The sequence below is a fragment of the Anabas testudineus genome, chromosome 11, assembly GCF_900324465.2.
Source record: "Anabas testudineus chromosome 11, fAnaTes1.2, whole genome shotgun sequence".
Taxonomy (NCBI): domain Eukaryota; kingdom Metazoa; phylum Chordata; class Actinopteri; order Anabantiformes; family Anabantidae; genus Anabas; species Anabas testudineus.
The window spans coordinates 8,370,830-8,393,222 of NC_046620.1; the positions used below are offsets into that span (position 1 = coordinate 8,370,830).

At 38.4% G+C, this 22,393-nt stretch overlaps 3 protein-coding genes across 5 annotated transcripts; all 3 read left to right on the top strand.

Moving 5' to 3' along the window:
• The first annotated feature begins 7,873 nt into the window (after positions 1–7,873).
• On the top strand, positions 7,874–9,015 carry LOC113153745 (ATPase inhibitor A, mitochondrial-like). Its single transcript, XM_026347503.1, has 3 exons — positions 7,874–8,033; positions 8,491–8,603; positions 8,709–9,015. Exons 1-3 carry the CDS (start codon positions 7,962–7,964, stop codon positions 8,848–8,850), a joined length of 327 nt encoding a protein of 108 aa, XP_026203288.1. The 5' UTR covers positions 7,874–7,961; the 3' UTR covers positions 8,851–9,015.
• Positions 9,016–9,131: 116 nt separating this feature from the next.
• On the top strand, positions 9,132–17,777 carry LOC113153744 (heterogeneous nuclear ribonucleoprotein R). 3 transcript variants are annotated; one of them, XR_003297980.1, is made up of 15 exons: positions 9,132–9,651; positions 10,335–10,495; positions 10,583–10,701; positions 10,800–10,907; positions 11,006–11,119; positions 11,255–11,431; positions 11,562–11,697; positions 12,318–12,523; positions 12,612–12,761; positions 12,865–12,986; positions 13,074–13,612; positions 15,604–15,664; positions 16,629–16,690; positions 17,314–17,459; positions 17,628–17,777. XR_003297980.1 is itself a non-coding variant. In XM_026347502.1 (12 exons), the coding sequence occupies exons 2-12, from the start codon at positions 10,339–10,341 to the stop codon at positions 15,070–15,072; spliced, it is 1,875 nt and encodes a 624-aa protein (XP_026203287.1). In that variant the 5' UTR covers positions 9,132–9,651; positions 10,335–10,338; the 3' UTR covers positions 15,073–15,568. The 3 variants fall into 3 exon arrangements, 2 of the variants coding, with proteins under 2 accessions (XP_026203287.1, XP_026203286.1); XM_026347502.1 differs by lacking the exons at positions 15,604–15,664; positions 16,629–16,690; positions 17,314–17,459; positions 17,628–17,777 and adding an exon at positions 15,026–15,568; XM_026347501.1 differs by lacking the exons at positions 15,604–15,664; positions 16,629–16,690; positions 17,314–17,459; positions 17,628–17,777 and having other exon boundaries at positions 13,074–14,500.
• A 734-nt stretch (positions 17,778–18,511) lies between these two features.
• On the top strand, positions 18,512–22,367 carry dnajc8 (DnaJ (Hsp40) homolog, subfamily C, member 8). Its single transcript, XM_026346648.1, has 9 exons — positions 18,512–18,600; positions 19,102–19,203; positions 20,204–20,260; positions 20,367–20,433; positions 20,540–20,634; positions 20,765–20,836; positions 21,150–21,241; positions 21,429–21,504; positions 21,635–22,367. Exons 1-9 carry the CDS (start codon positions 18,529–18,531, stop codon positions 21,752–21,754), a joined length of 753 nt encoding a protein of 250 aa, XP_026202433.1. The 5' UTR covers positions 18,512–18,528; the 3' UTR covers positions 21,755–22,367.
• Positions 22,368–22,393: the final 26 nt, after the last annotated feature.

A 22,393-nucleotide genomic window follows, 5' to 3' on the forward strand; every position in this document is an offset into this window, starting at 1 on the left:
ACAGCCCGATTCATACCTCGAGTTACTTGTATTGAATACCCATTTGTATTTTCTTGTCACAACTTTGTTTTTATGTTCTGTTTTACCTCCTGTAAATGTACAGTTTTCACAGCACAAAATGAATGTGACCTATTTCTAATAAAAACACATCTATATTACAATAAGTATGTGTATCTTTAATTATGGACCAATAATCTCTGTCTTTGAGTGTAAGTTTTCTTACTGCAATATGTGAAGCCAGGACAAAAACTATAATAAAAGGTAAACAAGTCAGATAACTAACTAACTGAAACTGCAATACAGAAGACAGACCGAGGAAATATCTTTTAAACTCCTGCCACATTGAAGCCTCTGGCAAATCTTTCTCTCTCTAAATATAGATGTGATTTGCAGGTAGAAAAAACAGCAATCTCACCATTATGATAAAAGTGCAATTCTCCTCTGTTCTATTTTCATGCCTTGCAGGGAGGCAAATCATTACAGAGGGAAAAAAGATGTATGAAGTTGAGTAAATAGAAAACAAATTTGACAGGGGCCAGAATATGATTCTGATCTCTTTAAAAATAGAAAGTGTTGTCAGCAGCTTAAATTTAGTTTTGCCTGCTTTGTCTGCAGCATTGCTACTCTGCTTTCTCTATTCTCCTTATGATCAGTGCTTGTTCTTCATTTTAAATGAACCAGTGTGCGGTAATTCAGCTGCAAGGCATATGCAAAAGAAGATTTACATGATCCATTTGTGGAGCACTGCTCATTTTGTGAGGTCAGCTGGAGAGCAGGCTGGCTTCTATGCAGTCGTGCCTTCCTATAGGCACAATTTTTCACAGCATTTTACTTTGTTTACCACATCACACTATATCATCCTTCTCTCTGTGGCTTCTGAATATTTTTATGTATTGTGCTAATTTATTTTCACACCAGATGTCATCTTTGCAATGTCTGAGCTCTGAGATTGGAGCCAGTTTTGCAACATCTGAAACGTGACTGAAACTAGACCCATGAGTCACTGTGGCCCCTTGTAATTGTATTTCTTTTATGTCATGACCTGAAGATAGTTCCAATCAGTGAACAAGAAGACAGATTGACTGAAAAATGGACAGACTGTTGACACAGATAGAAAAATCTAATGGGAAACGGGTAAAAAAGGAAAAGGTGAAAACATTTGTCTGCACCAGTCGTGCTTTATGGTGATACACAACTTTAACTGAGCACATACAGCTCAACACACACCAAGACACATTTAGTATAGTTTGTACACAGCTATAAAAAAAGTCTATCTACAAGAAAACTGACTGAAGAAAACTCTTTCCTCATCAGACGCCAACAAATTCCTTCAAAATCCCAAAACTTCATATATGCAGATGCAGTCTGTATCTTGATAGCATCCTAAAGCTGTCGTTAACCGTACACCCCCATCCTCCAACACATACACTTATGTGCACACACAAATCCCAGTTCTCATTTCAACCCCCCACCCCTCCCGACGTGAAATCCAGTATCAATTAGCACCTTGCTGGCAGTAACAGCAAGGTCCTGATGTCTTTTAATTGAAGGCAGTTGCTATGGAAACAGCAGATGCTAATCCTTGAGAGGGGTGCAAAGGAGAAGGTCTTTAAACTCCCAAAGACAAGGAAAAGAACAGAAGGAGAAGATGATGTGTCTTTGTAATTTCCTTTTAATGATTGTCAGCAGCATATGAAATTATTATAATTATCAAGTGTGAGTCAGCAAAAACCTGAATTGTCCTAATTTCTTGTAGCCAATGTTTTATTACACTAAAATATGAAATAAATTAGGTGTGGGTAACTTCATTACCTTTTTGTTAAAACTACTTAACAGCATTTGATTTCAAATGTTCATATATTTTTTATATACAGTTCAATTAGTTGCAAATGTATCTTTTTTTCTCAAATGTATGTCTTCTAAAATATGCAATAGAATAGTATGCTAGGGGGTTAAGTTGTATTAGCAATCATCCTCAAGTAAATCTCTACTATAGTAGAGCACCTCCAAAAGTATTGTTCTTCAAATGACAATGTGCTCCCACTGGAGGAGTAAGAACAAGCAGACTTTCTTTATCGTGGTCCTCATTGATGTCTAGGTTGACATCAATTGATATGCAAAACCCTGCATCTTATTCCTGAAATTGTCAGTGACTTTCTGACTGAACAGGCCATGTTTCAGCTCGGTTATCTGCAGAGCACATAATATTATGCTGTGTACAAGGAGAAAAGAAAAGCCTGGGGAAAGCAGCTAAAGTAAAGAAAGGCTACGGCTGTTTGGGCATTAAATACTGAATAATGTCACTACTACTGGCACGTGTCACTATAATGACAAAAATCTAAAGTTATACACATTTTATCTGACATACTGGAAAAAAAAACATAGAATTTACAATTAAAGGTTTGGTACATGTGAACTAACACGCTGTAAGTAGTCTTTCATGTGGTAGCGCTGCATACTAAATAGAGCTTTCAATATACAGTATTTTGATCAGTGTGGGAAAAAATAATTAAATCTCATGCAATGAAATATAAAGAAAATTTCTACTGAGGTTTTCTGGTTTTGGTGAAATTGTTTTCAATTATCATTAAATGGTTGAAGAAAGGTTTGTTGGAAAATATCCTCTTATCATATGTTTCTTTTTTTATTTTAACAGGTCAGCTCAAAGTGCAGTTCCAGTGTACTTCATGTAAGACCTTCAGTAAGTAGAGACAAACTCAGTAAACGTGTAAATATACATTTATGAAAAAGAGGAAGAAGAATTATAATACTTAGGAAAGTAAAGAGAAGAGTGAAAAAAACTCTAATGATGAAATTGAATTTGATTCTAGTTTTATTGAATGCATCTTAGCGACTGTAATCAGCAGACTGAGTTTATGTAACATGTCTTTCAGCTCAAACAATGCTCCTCTCTCCCATGGTGTAACAAATCTGAAAGCAAAACTCTGAGATAGTTTAAACGCTGGCTTGTGTGTTTCTGATGGCAGAATTCCCTTGACTGCCAGTATGTTTTTAAAGCGAATGCAGTAAAGAGGAAGCAGGATATGAACCTGAAATAAGCATTTACACACATCTATCCAAACACTACTTGTGGCTCTCTTCGTTTCACGCACACCTTCTCTTTTTATTGCACTTTTGCTCTGGAGTGGGGTTTATAAAGGGTCGCTGTACCCCCACATGGCTTCTTCACCTGACAAAAAGAAGGATAAACAGCCAAATGTTATAACAATAATAATGTATTTTATTTATGGGCGCCTTACATGACACTCAAGGTCACTGTACAAATGAAAGCAGAAAGGTAATTACAACAGGGAAATACAGTAAAAGTCAAGGAAATAGTGTAGAGGATTACAGATGTGTTTGTGCAACAGAGTTAAATAGCATCAGTCTCTTGAGAATGGTTTCCTGGAGGGATTTAGCACTTTCAGAGCATATCCTAACCCCAGGGGTTGACTGGACTGGGAAAGGCTAATGACCAGCTTTGGTACCAATGGAAATCAGAGGGCTTTAATATTGAAATGAACAGGACATTTTGTAGGCCAAAGTCGGCTGGAACTTGAGAGAGGCTCAATGTGGTGACAATGAGTGAGTCAAAAAGGCTAGATAAGCAGTCACCAGGTAAATTAGGTTATTACTCCTTAAAAGGAAGATTTGTGGCTATAGAGGGGGCAACACTAGATTGTCAGACATTCATTGTTCCTTGATGTTGTGTTCCTTTTTTAATTTATTTTGGGGCTTTCTCCTGCATTTATTTGAGACGCCATATTTAAATATCTTAAAAACTAGTGAATGAGTTGCCTTGATTCTGGGTGAGGTATCTTAACTTCTCATTTAAAATGTTTAATTTAATTCTAATTCTTTGTTTTAGAGCCAGATACCTGCAAAACTAGTAACATTACCCTAACCTTTGTATTTGGATTTTAAAGGTAATTAGCAAATATTAATTTATGTTATTTCAAGAAGGTAAATGTGGTAAACCAGCATGCTGACATTAACATTTAGCTCACTGCGTACACTAAGTACAGCCTAAGGCAGCTGCCGGCATGATGGCAAAAAATTTTCCTGCTGTATACATGGGTGCCTCTCGATTCCAGTGAATTCCAGTGTGATTGTTGAGTACTCCTTACCCAATGCAGCTGTCTAATGCAGCTGCCATGAGCGAGTGGTCTGATGCTGCAAGATTGGGGGGAAAAATGTGATTTAATGGTTTCAAAAAGTAGATTAAATGTTTTCAAATATATCCAATTCCCCTTTTAATTGTGCTTTAACTGCTTATGAATCTGATTTCCAGTGTTCCTATAGTGCAAAAATCCACATGTGTGCAGAACACAAAGAATCTGGACCCCTTTATCAGTCCTGATGGTCACCGTGGCAACAGTGGCAACATCCAGGCAGCTTAAAAGGGCTATTAGCAACAAGTACGAGCAGAAGCAGACTCTGGAGCCTGAAGTCAACAACCAGTGAAATTATGATGTGAATTTGTGCTGCTGCTGCTGCTTCAGTGTTCTGTTCGTGCAGTTCACCGTGCTGATAAACTCAGAGCACAGTACATCATGTAAACCTGCATCTTCATTACAGCTAAAAAGCCCAAAACTCATAAATCCTTGTCATTTGCAGTCTGCAGCTACCTGTTAATGATGCTGCACGATGTAGCTAAAGACAACAGATGAGACAACAAATGCTGCAACAGAAGATTAATTTCATTAGGGGCTGAGATGGCAGTAAATTATGCAAAAGCAGGAGTTATATTTTAAAAAAATCTGGAAAGAAAGAACAAATGTCTAAAACTTTATTGTCATAAATTCTGGCTGTGTCATCACTAGCTGCCACTGCCACTATTTGAACCAGACCTTGCTGAGACTTTGATAATTAAACAACCTGAATATGCATAAAGGAATAGAAGTCAGGAAGTCAGAATTAATCGGGGTTTATGTTCACACGATATCACAGCTTACCGTTTTCTGCATTGCAATTCTAATGCCACTGAATTTCCATGTACTTCATGTTTAATAAGGTTGAATAAATGTGCATAAAGATTATGTTAAAATAATGTTTTTCAGCACCTTATACTAATGTGGCTTCATGCCAACACAGTACTACTATCTCAACAGTGTGCTGAAATCCTGAACAAAAGGTTTGGTTACATCCCCAGAGGTATATTAACATGCATTTCCCTAGAGGCATGAATGAATTTGAGATTGGGAGCCCTATTTCATGCAATTATTGATGTGCAGACGGAGGCAGAGCATAAGCATTATGCATGATATCCAAACATGTGGATTTCTAAAAGACTGCATCAAAAAAGCTGTTAAACGGAACCATGCAAATATGATGTGAGTTCATATTAAATGTCCTAGGGACTAATAATGCAAAGATGCTGAGGGGATATTATCACGAAATTGTAATGAATGTCCTTGCAAGCAGAGGTTATGAAAATGGATTGTTCATACAAGAACAGTGTGCCACATCTTGTTGTCTGCATGACCTTACTTTGTCTTTGCTCAGGTTAGTGCTGTTGCCAGGATACTATTTCCTATGGCAACACTTGAGCCAGCGAGGTGAGCAGCTCTGAAAGGATGCAGGTAACCGGTGCCCTGTATCCTGTAGACCGGAAGTCCGTACATGAGCATAAAAGAAACATGCACAAACACGCACAGCTGCTCACAAAAACAGCCCTCGGAGTTCAATTTGGGTTTGGTGCAGAGGCTGATATTTTCTCCCAAACAAAACAAAATGACTTCCGGTTAAATTCAGCCATGATTTATTACATCGTCAGGGGTAATTTTACAATTACATACATTGATATGCTAGTTACATATGTTTGTATCTATTTAGAAACAAGAATATTCCCCTTATTATTCACATTAGCTGGCTTGTTGGAGAATGTATCCGTTATTATGGTTTCTTACCACTGTCACAGTCAAGTGTACGATGAATGCAGCACAATCAGCTGCCTCTGTGAATATTGGAACCTTCTGTTCAATGATGATTACTGAGCTGCAATATTCATTGTCCTATATGAAACTCAATTTCCATTCTCATTTGAAACAAAGTGAGAGCAGCTCTCGCTGTCGTCCATTTTATGGAAAGAAGGGATTGTTTTATATGGACGTTATATGAATGATAGCATATTCTTTTTTTCCATATTTATTACAACATATATCAGACACTGTGTATTTGTATGAGAACATACTGCCACCATTTGTTGCAATAGTGTTACTACCTCAGATTCCTCTTTTTAATGTGAATAGAATAAAGCAACACCCAAGATGTGTCTAGTATTTAGACCCTGTTCGTGCTATGTTGCATGATCTTAAAGTTATTATACAACCTCTTCTACCTTCACTTCCTGTGTTTTCTTCTTCCATATATAGACTAATTATCTTGCATTATAGATGCACAGTGGCCCAATAATTCTGCATGATGACAGGAGGTTCCCGATCATCATAATAGCTTGACAGGTAACAGCATGTCATCATACAAATTGAACCACACCTACACTTTCTCACTGACCACTAACTCTGCAGGATTCAGATGATAAGAGTGGAGTGTCAGGGACGGTAAGCTCTCACACACACACACATGCACACCGTGCTGAGATGACTATTGTCTGTCAGAGAGTTCTCTTCATTAGTGGGACTCCATTGTGACTCATCTGTACTGAACACCCACCGCCTCTCTTTACTGTGCAAACCATCCCTTTGTGCTGCTGAGTGTGTCTCATTCAGCACTTGAGCGATAAGGACTGGGTCTCATCCTTTTAATGTACAGCACAGGGGTGTCAGACTGGTATACTGTCCACAAATAATAAAAATGTTAATATTAATACCACAGACCTGTGTAGTTTCTCAAGCATGGATCTATCGGTAGATCAATTTTATCAATACATAAAAATGACAATTAATGAGGAGGAAGGAAGAGAAATCTGCATTTTATTGCCCCAAACTTGAATAATTTTCTGTAACAAGGGGATCAATAAAGTATTCATTATAACATTTTCATACGAAAAATAAAGGTTTTTGCATGTATTCGCACTGTGCTCCACTTACCTGTCTTATACATTAGACCTAGCCAAAGTGAATTCATTGAGGATCAAACCCTAAGTCACGTTGACCAGCAAACATCTGCAACCTAAGCACCACATAGTTCAGTGCCGTGGGAGAATCGTAAAATATAGAAACATAAAAATCATGACAGGGTTTTACATCATTGTGTGGAGTATTCATGCTGTTTTTAGCAACAAGAAAAGTAGAATAAACTATTACATTAAAACTAATGCATTATTTCACAGGCTTTTGATTTCCTGATGACTCCCTAGAAGGAGGTAGGAAGTATGTAATTTGGTGCAAATTGTAGAAGAAATTGAGACAATTAGCGCATTTCCAATAAATCAATGCTAATCAATTTCTCTTGTAATCTACACTCCTTTCTTCACAGCAGGTCAGAGGTGAACGTGTACATGAATGATAAATGACAATTGGAATAATAAATACACAATCAGTGAGCAATTACACTTGTTTAAATATTGTTTCATTGTTTTCCGATATGATGGCTACTGAATGACACATTTCATAGCAGGGAACTCGCTATAATATTTGGGAAATTAGAGAACATGAATTTACACTGAAGAAATACCAAACTGAAAGAGGAACTGGATCAAATCTGCATAAGGGTGAGATTTCTTGCACAATCTAAGTTATTAGGTTTTCACTCGTTGACAGTGTTTCATGTGCTGACTGAACATCAGGAGCACAGCAGCAAATGGATGTGTCACATAATTAATGCAGCTCGCACCCCTCACCGCGTGGTGGCAGTAATGGCCTTACGTGCAGCAGAGGTGCCTGTGGTCTCCACGCCCATGTGGGACGTTTACTTCAAATTTCCGCATTTTGAGCAGGGAGCAGTAGAAATACTACAGTATTCTCTGCACTGCTGTGGTTGCGCGTAGTATCTGAGTGAGAATGTCAGGGTTTCTCCTGAGGGCAAATCTAAGAAGATGCGTCGTTTCTCAGATTAGAATGGCATCTGATCAGGTAAATCGTGCTCTGCTGAGGACAGAAAGCGTGTTGAGTGTTAGCATTAGCTCGCTAAAACCAATGTTGTTCACGGACGAAGCCTTGCGGAGCTAGTCAGGCTAGCTGCTAACCTCAGCAGCGAAGCGTCACTTCGTTATGACGTTTCATGGATGCATTTGAAAGTATAGCTCACAAATGAAAGATGTATGCGTGCAAATACATTAAACATGTCTAGTAGCAGTTATACATTTACTGTAGATAATGCATTAAAGAAAAAATGTTAATTGCTTCCAAGTTTCTTGCAGCAATTAATTGAAAGAGGCTAAATTTAGGAGCTCTGAGTCTGTGCAACTTTGTGTTCAGACAAATAAAAAAGCAAAACATACTAATCTTGCACAGTAAGTGAACTTGTTTGACTTGACTTGACTTGAATTAAATTGTTCTATTATTAAAGAATTTCCTTTGTTTATTTCAGCTTGGTGAGTTGGGCAAAGGAGCAGGCAAAGGTGGAGGTGGAGGAGGCTCTGTGAGAGCAGCAGGTGGTGCATTTGGAAAGAGAGAAGTAGCAGAAGAGGAGCGGTACTTTAGGTTAGCAGCACGTCATATATACAGTATAATTATGTTTTTAAAGGATGTATCTTTGGTTTCTAACAAGATTTTAAACCATGTTCCTCTTTTTCCTTCCTCCTGCAGACAGAAGGAGAAGGAGCAGATGGAAGCACTGAGGAAGCATCATTCAGAGGAGATCGAGCACCACAAAAAGGAGATTGAGCGCCTACAAAAGGAAATCGACCGCCATAAGGGCAAAATTAGAAAACTAAACCATGATGATTGAAGCTGGGAGGCCTCTAATTATCTCCCTGAAATCTTATTGCAAAGTCAATGATTATTAGATTTTGATTGATTTACTGCTGTTCAAGGCAGGTACTGTAGAAGACTCATACTGACACCATGAATACTGGAGAAAGAAAAAAACACAATAAAATCCTTAATTCATCTTTATTGAAAGGTTTTGAGAATGTGAGTTATTTTATTTTCCTCCTCTTTATTGTCAAAATGTAAGTTTTGATTATGAATCAGTCTTTATATGGGAAAGAAAAGAGGCGGGTTCTGTGCGTTGTTTGTGCAGCAAGGTGAACGTCATTGGGCTAGAGTGGTGCCAATCAAAGTCCAACGACAGTGATTGGACAGTTGGCGGTGTAGCGCTCGTTTTGATTTACTGCGCCGCCCGCTGTGTCTATTGAGCCCGTACACAATGAAATGCATAGCAGTGTCGCTCTGACTCCACCGTGTCCTCGAGTGTGGTTATGAATGTAAAACTACTTGTGTCTTGTGTAAAAGTGTATGTCAAAGCTGTTGTCGAGCTGCTTGAGAATAATTGTCGTGACATGTCAAAACGAACAACCCCTCCCGACTGCGAGTTTTTTTTTTTTTTTTTTTTTTTCCGTTCACATCTCGCGATGTTTGCCGAGCGGTGGCGTTGTTCGGGCGAGCCGACGACGAGACTAGCTGTCTGGAAATTTGTCTCGTGGGTTAGACTGAAACGCATTCTTCTTATCTGACATTTTTGTACACCCGTCACGTTAATCGTTTCACACTTTAACACACGCCACTGTTACTTCCCTGATTTAGAGTGGTAAGTTTTGCTAACTATCGGTTTGTGCCGTGTACGGCGCGTGTGTTTGATTTGTGAATGGTGTCTTTCTGCACGGCGAGGCCTTCGCATAAGCTCGCTAGCTAGCCAACAAGCTAAACAATATTATTATCAGCTCAAGACGAGGAGATATTTTCGATGCATGTTTGGTAAAAAAAAAACAAAAATGCATCTAATATACCGTAGTTGTCGCTTTGGTTCAGAAAGATATTGTGCAAATACCCGAAATGAAAAAATGAAATATATCATCTTTGCTAGCTAGCAGCCTGCATGTGAAGGGGGCGGGACGGTGGCTTCTTTAAGTGGCCGGGCTGAGTTGTTGTTGTACCTGAAGGTTTTGTCGTTAGTTTCTGTTATCAAGTAATATTTATAACAAATGTAATCCATCTGTCGTTTACTGTGGCGAGAATATCGTTAAAATGATGTTTGAAATGAAAGAAATGATTTTGTTTTAAAGTAAATGGGCATTAATTAAAAGTTAGGTCACACTGGTAATTCATTTCAAACCAATTAAGCTAAATTACGTTCACAGCTGGTTATGAATGCATGCTGTCTGCCTTACAACACGAATTTAGATTAGCATAATCCATAACCTATTTGATCAATATGTGTCCAAAAATAAATAAATCATTAAGAATATGATCTAATCAGTTGTCATGTTGCAGGAGAATGGCTGCCGCTGAGGTGAACGGTAGTTCTGCCCCGGCAAAGGAGGAAGAAGAGCCTATGGATGTGACAACAACACACACAGAAAACTACCAGACACTCATCGATGCTGGACTGCCACAGAAAGTGGCTGAAAGCCTAGATAATATCTTCCAGACAGGTGGGTGATGTTTGTTTTGACTCAGATGGTTGTGAAGTAGATTAAACAATCTCTAAGGGTGATTTTGACTATACCTTGTAATTGTAGGCTTGGTGGCTTATGTTGACCTGGATGAAAGGGCTATTGATGCACTACGGGAATTCAATGAGGAAGGAGCACTTACTGTGCTGCAGCAGTTTAAAGAGAGCGATTTGTCTCATGTACAGGTAACCACGTGGATGGATTACATTGCTTTTTTCATTTCAGATGAGTTTTATGTACGCCATTACAAGTACTTTTAAATCTGATCCTATTTTTAATGTAGAATAAAAGTGCATTCCTTTGCGGAGTCATGAAGACCTACAGGCAGAGAGAAAAACAAGGAAGCAAAGTACAAGAGTCCACCAAGGGCCCAGATGAGGCGAAAATAAAGGTAAACAAAGTCATGTGACTGACCTTCACTGCATATGTCACATACATTTGCCTCTGCAGTCATGCAGCTCAGTTAATGTTTTATTTCTTGTTTTCTAGGCACTCTTGGAGCGAACAGGTTACACCTTGGATGTCACCACAGGTCAGAGAAAATATGGTGGTCCCCCACCAGAGGATGTGTTCAAAGGATCACAACCAGGGATTGGAACAGAGGTATATGTGTGACTGATAGAAGATGGATAGTTATATTAAAACCCAACTGTCATGATTTTCAGGCCATTAAATATCATGATGTGTTGTGCTTTACAAATCCTTACACCTGTCCACCTTTCCTGTCTTCTTCATCAGGTGTTTGTTGGAAAAATCCCTAGGGATTTGTATGAAGACGAGCTGGTTCCACTCTTTGAGTCTGCTGGTCCCATCTGGGACCTCAGGTTAATGATGGACCCTCTATCTGGTCAGAACAGAGGTTATGCCTTCATCACATACTGCAATAAGGATGATGCACAAAAGGCTGTGAAGCTTGTAAGTAGTATGACAAGGAATTGGGGAAAGTATATCATTGTACAATATTTTTTAGGATTAAGGTTGACTTCATGTAGTTGTAATGTTTATAATGTATCTCACATGGTTTCTCTTTATTTTTAACTTTCAGTGTGATAACCATGAAATCCGCCCTGGGAAGTATTTGGGAGTGTGTATATCTGTTGCAAACAATCGTCTGTTTGTTGGATCAATTCCAAAGAACAAAACAAGAGAAAGTATATTGGAAGACTTTGGCAAAGTTACAGGTTAGTTTTAAATTTGGAGGGGTGGATTATAGAAACAATACATAGTATTGACAACAAGCATTTAAAAGCATTACTGCTATAAGATAATCTTGGACAGACTTGTATGCCTCCCACGCCTCCTGCATAGGCCAAAGCTCATGGCAGTTGCCAGGTAGAGGCCACTGAACATACATGGGTAAATGCATTAAAAACATTGACATTAGTGAACTGAGACAAGTTCTACAACGTATGTTGAGAAGCACAACTTGTGTATTTTTGTCTCAAAAATAATAGATAATCCAGTTTATGTGGATGTTATATTATTGTGTCAGTGTTAGCTTGATGCCTGGCTGGTTGAAAATACCACAGCCAAAACAGAGCCAGTTATCCTGAAGGCAAACGCCTGCTGCTGCGAAAATACATAGTCTGAAGTTTGATTTACTACTTTTCAAGCCCCCAAAAACATAACAAATAATTAAACAGATTGCATGTAAGTCATTTCACATTTACGTCTGAGAGGTGTCCCTGTTCGAGATTATGCAACCCTTTCACTCATGATGAAATGAAATTCAAAATTAGCATTAAGTGAAACAAATTAAAGCAAATCCTCACGTGTAATTAGAGATGTTGTTTCGTTACAGAGGGTCTCCAAGAGGTGATATTGTACCATCAGCCAGATGACAAGAAGAAGAACCGTGGTTTCTGTTTCCTGGAGTATGAAGACCACAAGTCTGCAGCACAGGCTCGCCGTCGCCTAATGAGCGGCAAGGTCAAGGTTTGGGGAAACCCAGTCACTGTGGAGTGGGCAGATCCTGTAGCTGAGCCAGATCCAGAGGTCATGGCCAAGGTGAGTAAGTCTTTCAGTTTGTTCTTGAGAAAACGGCAACCATGCTTGACAGTGCTGTTTGTCATAATTTAGTTTATTTTCTATTTAGGTGAAGGTGCTTTTTGTCAGAAAACTGGCCACAGCTGTGACTGAAGAGCTTCTTGAAAAGACTTTTTCTCAGTTCGGAAAGCTGGAGCGAGTGAAAAAACTGAAAGACTATGCTTTTGTCCATTTTGAAGAAAGGGATGCTGCTGTGAAGGTAGCTTTTTATGTATTTTAGAGTATTTTGCATTTGAGACGATCATATATGTAATGTAATTTAAATTTTTTTTGTTGTTGTTGTTTTGTTTTGTTTTCTTAAGGCCATGGATGAGATGAACGGGAAGGAGCTAGGAGGGGAGGAAATCGAGATTGTGCTGGCAAAGCCCCCAGACAAGAAGAGGAAAGAGCGCCAAGCAGCTCGGCAGACCACCAGGAATGCAGGGTGGGTCAAACAGAGACATGTGATTGGTCACTGCCTGGCTTCTAAAACAAGGAGTCATCAAATGTAACATTATCCTCTGCTTTGCAGGTATGATGACTACTACTACTACCCGCCTCCACGCATGCCACCACCAGGCCGAGGTAGGGGTCGTGGTGGCCGAGGGGGCTATGCCTATCCACCAGATTACTATGGATATGAAGACTACTATGATGACTACTATGGCTACGACTATCATGACTACCGTGGTGGCTATGAAGACCCTTATTATGGCTATGAAGATGTGTACAGCATGAGGGGCCGTGGTACTCGTCCCAGCAGGGGAGGACCTCCTCCACCTAGGGCTCGGGGAGCACCGCCGGCACGAGGCCGTGGCGGATACGCCCAAAGAGGGCCACCCCTTGGTGGTCCAAGGGGTGGCCGAGGAGGCCGGGGTGCCCCTTTCCAGCCGCAGAGGGGCCGCGGTCCTCGTGGAGCCAGAGGCAATCGCGGGGGAAACGTCGGCGGAAAGAGGAAGGCAGATGTGTTTAACCAGCCTGACTCCAAGCGCCGCCAGACCAACAACCAACAGAACTGGGGGTCCCAGCCCATCGCCCAGCAGCCCCTGCAGCAAGGGGCCGACTATTCCGGTAACTATGGTTACAGTAATGACACCATGGAGTTTTCACAGGATTCTTATGGGCAACAGTGGAAGTAGATGCACCAAAAGGTATTTGGTAAAGTGACAACAAAAAAAGAGAAAAACAACAATAAAAGAAAAAAAAACAGGAGATTGGCCACAATTTTTGATTGACTTTTTATTCGTCATCCCTCATGAAAATAAATCTGTATATGTCTCAGACAAAATGGACAGACCCCAGAATTGGCTCAAGATGATTGGCTGGAAAGCCTTTTGGCTGAAGAAGCGAACGTAACCGTTGTGGTGAATCATTTCTTACTCCTACGGTTACATTGGGACATTTGTCTTAAAAAAAAAAAAAAAAACACACACACACAAAACACTTTTATTGTTACTTTTTGTTCCAGATTCTTTTAAAGCCAACTATGAACATTTACAAAAAAAAAGTGGACATTCATTCTCAAAAGTCTGAGAGGACATTAATTATGATATTGCCTTGCAGAAAGTTTTTGTCCATGCCCCTTTCCTCCCCTTTCCCTCTTGTACTCCCTTTATTTGTGGTATCTCATAGTTGCTTAGGGACATGCTTGTAAATAAATGCATATGGTTAGAGCTTCATACTTCATTTTTTGCAATGGTGGAGAAAAGAATCCACAGGAAGGAAGAAATCAAAGTTTTGTAATGTTCAGTGTATGCCTAGCATTTCTAGCGGTAGATAAATTGTGTTTTTTTAAAACTGATACCATAACTTCCTATGTTTTCTTTGAACTTGCCCAGTAGAGTTTGGTTTGGCTTACCTTAAGAGCCATAGCAGTTTGTTCTCTGATGTTCTTTGTATTTATAACTTTTACGTTTGTTCCGTTTCAATAAAACTCAGCTGAGCATCAGTCAATTGTCAGATACTCAAATTCAGTGTTGTCTTTTAGTATTTGATTTGATTTTTACCTCAATTCTCACATTTGGATGAAGATCTTCTTTTGCAAGTCAAATTTTTTGCAACAAAGGATAATCAAAAAGAATTTGTGAAGTCAGACAGCATGATGAGAACTTGAAAGGTGTCTGAAAGATACAGTGATTAAATAGGATTTTAACCCTTCATTTTTTCAGTACATCTGACATTAGGCAACAGGCATTTTCTGCACTCTGATTTTAAATAGTGAATGTTACAGCACTATGAACAATTATTAAATAACCAACCTGTAATTTTAACGTCTTGCTGTTACCCAGCATTGTGTCTGTCTGATCAAAATATGTGTACACAGGTAAACAGTGTATGTTTTAGTAAACTTCAGTTTAACCTTACTAAATGTTGTCCTCTGCACTTCCTTAGACTGGGAAAACATTTCTTTGCATACATAATTTATTCTTGAGAAAACTGTGTGCTTCATAACCTATTACTAAGAATTTGCTGTATTTGTTCTAGGAATGTCCTCAGTTTACATGCCTTACGTGGCCGCAGTGCAGATTTGACCTTCTCCTTCATAGCGCGCCTAGTCAGCCAGCAAGAGAAACATTTTGGTCAGTGGGACACAGCCAAGAAAATTAGTTTTTGTGCAAGTGCACACAAATGTGTACATGATGTTGTGTGCACATTTTAAAGGGATGTTTTATAGTGATGTAGTAGAGGAAATGTAGTCAATATGGCAGGTGTAAATTTTCTGTGCCTTGCACATAAATGGTATTCATAATGAATTGGTTAACATCTGCTAAAACATATACTGTGTACACCTGTTGACACACTTCAAAGACATAGTCTCGGATATTGATGAGATGTCACCTGCACAGTGTTGTCATGATACTGACACTTTTAGGACCAATATATTTGAATTTGCGAAATCGCCATCCAGGTCATCTGACCATCCAAAGGGTTAAAATTCTCAACATAAGCAACCAACAGCCTGTCAGGATTTATCATAGAAAAGTGTTTTTAGCATCTGCCTTTTGGTACCATGGTGTTGTTTTTTGTTTCATGTGTCTGTCCTCTTATTCCAACCTGCCTAGGTGGAGAAGCATTGAGAGCGGCACCACTAGAATGAGGAACTCACCTGAACGGTACTCAAGGGTGAGCTAGCCTTGCACAGAGTACTGTCTCCTCTCCTGTAGCTAATTGTAATCACTGGCGAAACACTAGCTGTAATTATACTCTGTCCTTTTTTTTTATTCTTTCCTTACAATATACTGTACTACGAATCAAGCTTTTAATTTAGTAGCAGTTTGTTTTTTTATTTTTTCAGGACATGAAGAATACAATTCACTAAAGTTGACTGAAGAATCATTGGAAATATTAAAATTAATTGTCACTGGAATATTTATTTATTTAGTTATGGAGCACGCACAAACTGCATATTTCCTCCATAGGTGCACACAGTGCATATTTTCCCCCTTCAGCGATATGAAAATTCATGCACTTTTAAGAGCCAAATGGCAGTTTCTTTAGCTTGCATTGAACAGCCAGAAAGCAGTCAAGGATTTGGTAAGTGTTGTAAACCCCAAAACACCAGCTGAGTGTCTTGGCTTACTGCACCAAAATCATCTCGGCTGTCTGCACATGCATTGGGTGAAGGGAGGAACAGAGGAGATGGACATTTCCTCTGCTATGCCACTAGAGGCAGTTTCTCACCAGCTCAATTAGAGGTCCGTTGTTCCTTTATCAGACGCTGCATTTACTTGGTATTTTCAGAACTGAAAGAGGTAAATTAATAGGTAGAAAGTAATTAGAGGAGCTGTTTTTGAAATCTAATCCGATTGTAGTGGGGATACTGAATTAAATATTTTAAAAATGGTCTAATATAGGAACAATGGATGTCTTAAAACGGATGTATCTACTTTTAACACCACAAGATGGCAGTAGAAGGGGTTTTTTTTATATTGCACAGGTAAGCCTGGGATGTATGGACTACATTAGCTGATTATACCAATTAGCACACACATTTTGGTTTACATTTGAGGACCTTCAATTGCTGGCATGTCCTTAAACAGCTTCTCATATCAGAACTGTGTCTTTATATGTTGCCTCTTGTCACCAGGCAGTAAAGGAGCTGCCCCCCATCCATGTGAATGAATTCACACAAATGGAAGGGACGGATTGGTAAGATTGTTCATTATCTCAACTAATACTCAGAAAGTCTCAACATGTTTCTGGTGTATGACATTTTGTCATAACTAAAAACATAATGTTTCATGTTGTTTTTTCAAAATGTCACTAAGCATCCACTTAGAAATTGGCACATATATTATTTTTATTTGTTATAGATGTTTTAAGTATAAAAGTAATAAAAATATGGCAAAAATGTGTTGTTACCTACAGACATCTGGAACAAAAACGGCAGCCGGTAAAGGTGGGGCTGATTTTAACCACCTTATGTAGGTGCAGTGGCTAGATTCATAAAGGCCACACCAGTATTTTATTTAGTTTATCAGAAGAACCTGAACATCCAAAAAGTAACTTAACTAATGCTGTAATATAAATGTAGTGAAGTAAAAGTACAATATATTCCACCTATTTGTAGTTGAGTAAAAGTAGCATGAAATGGAAATACTCAAGTGCAAGTAACTCAAAATTGTACTTAGGTAGAGTACTTGAGTAAATGTACTCTGCTTAAATATAAATGGTATATTATAGATAATGTCTTTCAGATAATGTTATGAGCATGATGTTGAGAAACTGATGGACTAAAATGCAATAACGCGCTTATGTGGCTGTTTTCTCAGGACACTGTTCAAAGGAGGCGCCGGTCAGACCCATCACAGGGCTTCACATGCTTCAAAATGGACTATTTAAAAAGGCTGTATTTGTGATTCCCTACCAATGGGATCATCAGCCAGCTTCCATGTTAACAGCTCAGCAGAAGACACAGGTGAGAAATATTGTGAACTAGTGCAGCTCTTCCCATTAGTGAGGGCTTTATTTTTTTAGTATCTGCATTACTTTTATCATTTTTTTTATCTCTGCAAATGTAAAAGTACAATTAATGTTTTTTTAATCTATATTGTAATGTAAAAAATGTTTTCCCCATTTACTTCAGAGGTACATGAGGATACAGCTGATGGACATATTATCCAGAGGCTCCTTCCAGCGGGCTGCTGCTTCCTCATCCAACACTGTAAATGATGTGTTGCTCTTCATTGTTACCAAACCAAGTGTGTTTGTGTATATTTACAGTTTATTGTAAGCTATTAAAAAATTGACATGTACAAGGTCTGTAATGATTTCAACATCAGTGATTTGTAAACTTCACAGTAGAAACGGAGATGCGCATGTAAATATTATCACTGCAAACAATTAGTATCGCAGTTAAAACGTCCTAATTTAGGGCCGTCTCTGCAAAAACTGAAATTATTTTCTAACCAGGCGGTAATGCATTGCAAAACGTCGTTGGACTGTATTTCCAGCACCCCAGGTTTGTATTTCTAGTTAAATGTAAACGGAATTTGATGCTAAGGTCGATAGTTTGCTTTGGGTTGAACGTAGTGAACGCGAATACGTCAACACGCCGACAGGAAGTTTTTATAAAGGGGACGCTTCATCCCTCTTTACAATGCGAATCAAACTCGTCATAAAATATGAAATTCACTAATAAAAGGAAACGTTGCTCCTGAAGCTTCATTGGGGACGATTACACAATTAATATCTTATAATAAAAACAACAAAACAACTTGAGTGAGTGGAAGTTACCCTCGAAGATTCCGACTTTTCAAAATAAAATATTTGTTTTGGAAAAAGTAGTGCTTTTCAATAAAATTTCACACCCTGTCTGCTCGTAAATATTGTTGCAGTCTGTTCTTTAGTAGCTAGTTCTTAGTTTCATAGTTTATATTCATTTTAACATAAAGCAGAGTTTTATCAGCTTTTAATTCGAAGAAACTGCTTAACGCTGAACTGGATAGTCACGTGGTGTTTTACGTCACATGTAAACCTGAAGGAAAATGGCGGCCGCCGGAGGAGAGCCTTCATGTCAGAATGTGTCGGATGAATTATTTCAAAACTTTTACACCGAGGTATGCTTATAGTTCGGTTACTGTATGTATGTTACATGTGTCGTTCATCGCACATGGACTGAAGTCTGTTACTGAACGAGCTTCATGATTATGACCTGCTACGAGGCCTGGCAGAGATGATCATCAGCTAACGACAACAAGCTAACGTTTAGCCACTGGGTTGGTCTGTGAGCAATTTTGTATTTCTAGTCTTATGTGGACACCACCAAAGATCGCAAAGAATATGACTTATTTACGTAAACAACCCAAGCTAAACACATTTGGATACTACATATTATTTTCATGATAGGGCTGTTAGCTAACTGCTTAGCAGCAACATCAACTGCTGTGTTCGCTTAGGACAGTAACTATATTTAGCTAATCCAAGATGCAAACGTTATTTATCAGTCCCAGATAAGACGAACCTTTGTGTTTAATCACACGCGTCGCTCCTGCTTTTTGGCTGTACTCTTGTTACAAGAGAAATACAGTTGCATTTCGATTGTTGGAATCTGTTCACAGGTGAAGCAGATTGAGAAGAGAGACTCAGTGTTAACTTCCAAGCAACAGATAGATAGACTGCTAAGACCTGGCGCATCCTACTTCAATCTCAATCCCTTTGAGGTAAGTGAACAAATGTAGTTTTATCTTAAATGTACCGATCTGTACAAATCCTTAAAGATTGATGACAGAAATATTATTTATCCCCACCCGAGGTGCAGTACAGCTACATCTGTATTTATCTATATCTATAACAGCATACATTCTTCTAGTTGGTAGTTATGGATTTAGGTTTCCTCAATGTCTTATGTCTTTTTATTTAAACCCAGATTCTTTAATGTTATATTGTAATGTTTTTGCCATCTGTTTTATGACTGCTTGTTCTTCTTTTCACTGAAAATATTTTTTTCTGATGCTGGCTGTATGTTTGATAATGATGATTAGGCTACAGTATAATACGCGTAAGAAACTCTTTAACACAAGTGCCTAAACATTAACCTAAAATGAATGCACTCTAATACAACATACCTATCATAAATCCCCCCTTTAAAAAGTGAAAGTGCTTTTTTTTTTTTTTAGCTTTTTTACATTCATTGACAATAATTGATGACTGATTCATCTGTGCACCTGATTTCATATGTTTACCTAATGCACTGCTAACTATAGGTATTTTGTCAGTTAGTAAATGTTCAGGTTCACCGTATCAATAGATATTTTCAGTTTATTTAGAAACATTGATAAAAAAAAAATCTAGCAAGAATGTTGAAAGGTTAAAAAAAAAGTAATTTTCCTCAGTACATAAACTATTGAACTGTCAAAACTGAAATCACATTTCTCACTTCACAAGTGAGAATTTAAATTTTAATGCTAATTATCTTGTTACCACAGTGGGTGTTTCCTAATATGAATTGGGGAAAAAAAGAGAAGTTCTCAGGTCAAAACAGCAAAAGAAAAAACATTACCTTGAGTTGTGCGAATTGGTCAATTTGAAGCTTTCACCAGAGCATGATAACATCACCAGCATTACTTTCACAACAATGACATCTCCATGTATCACTGAGCTTATTTTTAGCTGAGCTTATTATTACCATATTAACTGTGGTAACATGTTCACATAATTCAGGTTCTACAAATAGATCCAGAAGCTACAGATGATGAACTGAAGAAAAGATTTCGGGCGGTAAGTAAATGAGCAGTGGAAATAAGTCTGGTTCTGTTTGTGGATGTTGCGTAGTTATTATATTATTGTGTCTTAACTTTGAATATGTGTCTTCTTAATGGTGCAGCTGTCTATCTTGGTCCATCCAGACAAAAACCAGGATGATCCGGACAGAGCACAGAAAGCCTTCGAAGGTAATTTCTATATATCCTTGATTAATTCTGTTTAATCAATATAGCGTCCAGATGAAAAAGAAACCTATACAAATTTAATTTCTCCTGAATGTTTGCTGTTTTCTAGCCGTTGACAAGGCGTACAAGCTACTACTGGATCCTGAACAAAAGAAAAGGGCAATGGATGTGATTCATGCAGGAAAGGAATATGTGGAGCATAATGTCAGTGTTCATCATCTTCCCTTAATCTAAAAAAGTATTGCAGGCGTTTTGTATCCACGTTAATCAGCTATCTTCATCTGTATTTTGTTAGATAACAAATGTATTTTCTGCCCCTCTCTGCCCTCCATAGGTAAAGGAGAGAAAGAAACAGTTGAAAAAAGACGGTAGGCCACAGGATGTGGAGGAGGACGACCCTGAAGTAGTAAGTCACAGTCATACACACAGTCGGGCAGTGCTGAAAACAAAATAAAAACCTACATAAGATTTTAGGAGCATTTAAACTAAGAGAAATATCATTTAAATTCAAACTGATGTCTGTGTTTGATTATGTCGGTTTTGATGTCTATGTTTTTTTTTTTTTTTTCCCGAAATATCCTAGTAGTTTACAGCACCAGCTAATTGTTAGTAAAATGAAGAAAGAGTCCAAGAAATGTCCTTGAAAACAAATCACCTGTAAAGTGAAGCAATAATAGTTTTTTTCATGGTCATATGTGGGTTCTACTGTCTTTTTGCAGTTCAAGCAAGCAGTGTACAAACAGACCATGAAGCTGTTTGCAGAGCTGGAAATCAAAAGGAAGGAAAGGGAAGCTAAAGAAATGCACGAAAGGTAAGTGACACAGTATATGTACAACCTGAATATTGTTCTTTGGGGGATAGAAATGTTGAGCTGCCTCCAAATATCCTGTAAATAGTTATTCTAACATCTGATTGAATGTTGACACATTTTACTATAGCAACATAAAAGCAGATTGATTCAGAATATCATGGATTTATTTTTTCTCCAAATTTACCAGGAAAAGGGCAAGAGAGGAAGAAATCGAGGCAGCAGAAAAAGCAAAGCGAGAGAGAGAATGGCAGAAAAACTTTGAGGTGCGTTCTCTATAACTGTGGTTAACTCTAATTTTAATTTCTAAACTGATTAATCAAAGTAATTTATAGAGATGTGATGGCCACCTTGCACATGGTGTTTCTTTATAAATGTATTGTTTTTGGTTTTCAGGAAACAAGAGACGGGCGTGTGGACAGCTGGAGGACCTTCCAGGCTAAAGGCAAGACCAAGGAGAAAAAGAACAGGTCCTTCCTCAAGCCCCCAAAAGTCAAGATGGAACAGAGGGAATGATGCTGGAAACTTGGACTTCACTAGATTAAAACTCACTGTTCTAAAACCCTCAGTTCTGTGTATCCTCATCTTGTCGTCTACCGTGTAGTCATCAGGATACTTCTCGTACAACGTCCTCATCCTGACAAACTTAGTTTTGTACTTCGTTTTCTAATGTACATATTCTGATCATACCTTTCCCATGTAAGAAAGAGAAATGTTGGATCTTCCATCTCTGTAACCGATGAGAAAAACGTGATTTGTCATCATTTTTGCTTTGTCCTTTTTTTTTTTAAAAACCTAAATAAAGCTCGATGTTAACAGGCCTACCATACTGTGTCTACAAAGTCAAACAATTGGTGGAATTTAAACTGCTGGTAAAGATTGATGATTGCTTTTCAGGATTTGGTTGTAACTATACAAGTCAATACAATACTGACCACATTTACACACAGTATCGTCAAGTGTGCTGTAGGAGCGAGACAGGAAAACTAAACAACGCAGGTTTTGCATTTTGTGTCTCCATAGCACCCAGGAGTTCTGCATGTCTGAAATATATTCACTGAAATACTGTCAAAAACTATTTCCTATTTATGTTTTGGAAAAACGCAATAAAATAATTTTAAGTCCTTAACTTCCGTTTTGGATTTCAAATGACAA

Bases quoted from the DNA above. Each gene is read 5' to 3' on its own strand.
- LOC113153745 (XM_026347503.1), top strand. From the start codon at position 7,962: ATGTCAGGGTTTCTCCTGAGGGCAAATCTAAGAAGATGCGTCGTTTCT. The intron at 8,034-8,490 runs GTAAATCGTGCT...TGTTTATTTCAG, and splicing joins TTAGAATGGCATCTGATCAG to CTTGGTGAGTTGGGCAAAGG. The intron at 8,604-8,708 runs GTTAGCAGCACG...TTCCTCCTGCAG, and splicing joins GAAGAGGAGCGGTACTTTAG to ACAGAAGGAGAAGGAGCAGA.
- LOC113153744 (XM_026347501.1), top strand. From the start codon at position 10,339: ATGGCTGCCGCTGAGGTGAACGGTAGTTCTGCCCCGGCAAAGGAGGAA. The intron at 12,524-12,611 runs GTGAGTAAGTCT...TTTTCTATTTAG, and splicing joins ATCCAGAGGTCATGGCCAAG to GTGAAGGTGCTTTTTGTCAG. The intron at 12,987-13,073 runs GTGGGTCAAACA...TCTGCTTTGCAG, and splicing joins CAGACCACCAGGAATGCAGG to GTATGATGACTACTACTACT.
- dnajc8 (XM_026346648.1), top strand. From the start codon at position 18,529: ATGGCGGCCGCCGGAGGAGAGCCTTCATGTCAGAATGTGTCGGATGAA. The intron at 19,204-20,203 runs GTAAGTGAACAA...CACATAATTCAG, and splicing joins TCAATCTCAATCCCTTTGAG to GTTCTACAAATAGATCCAGA. The intron at 21,505-21,634 runs GTGCGTTCTCTA...TTTGGTTTTCAG, and splicing joins AATGGCAGAAAAACTTTGAG to GAAACAAGAGACGGGCGTGT.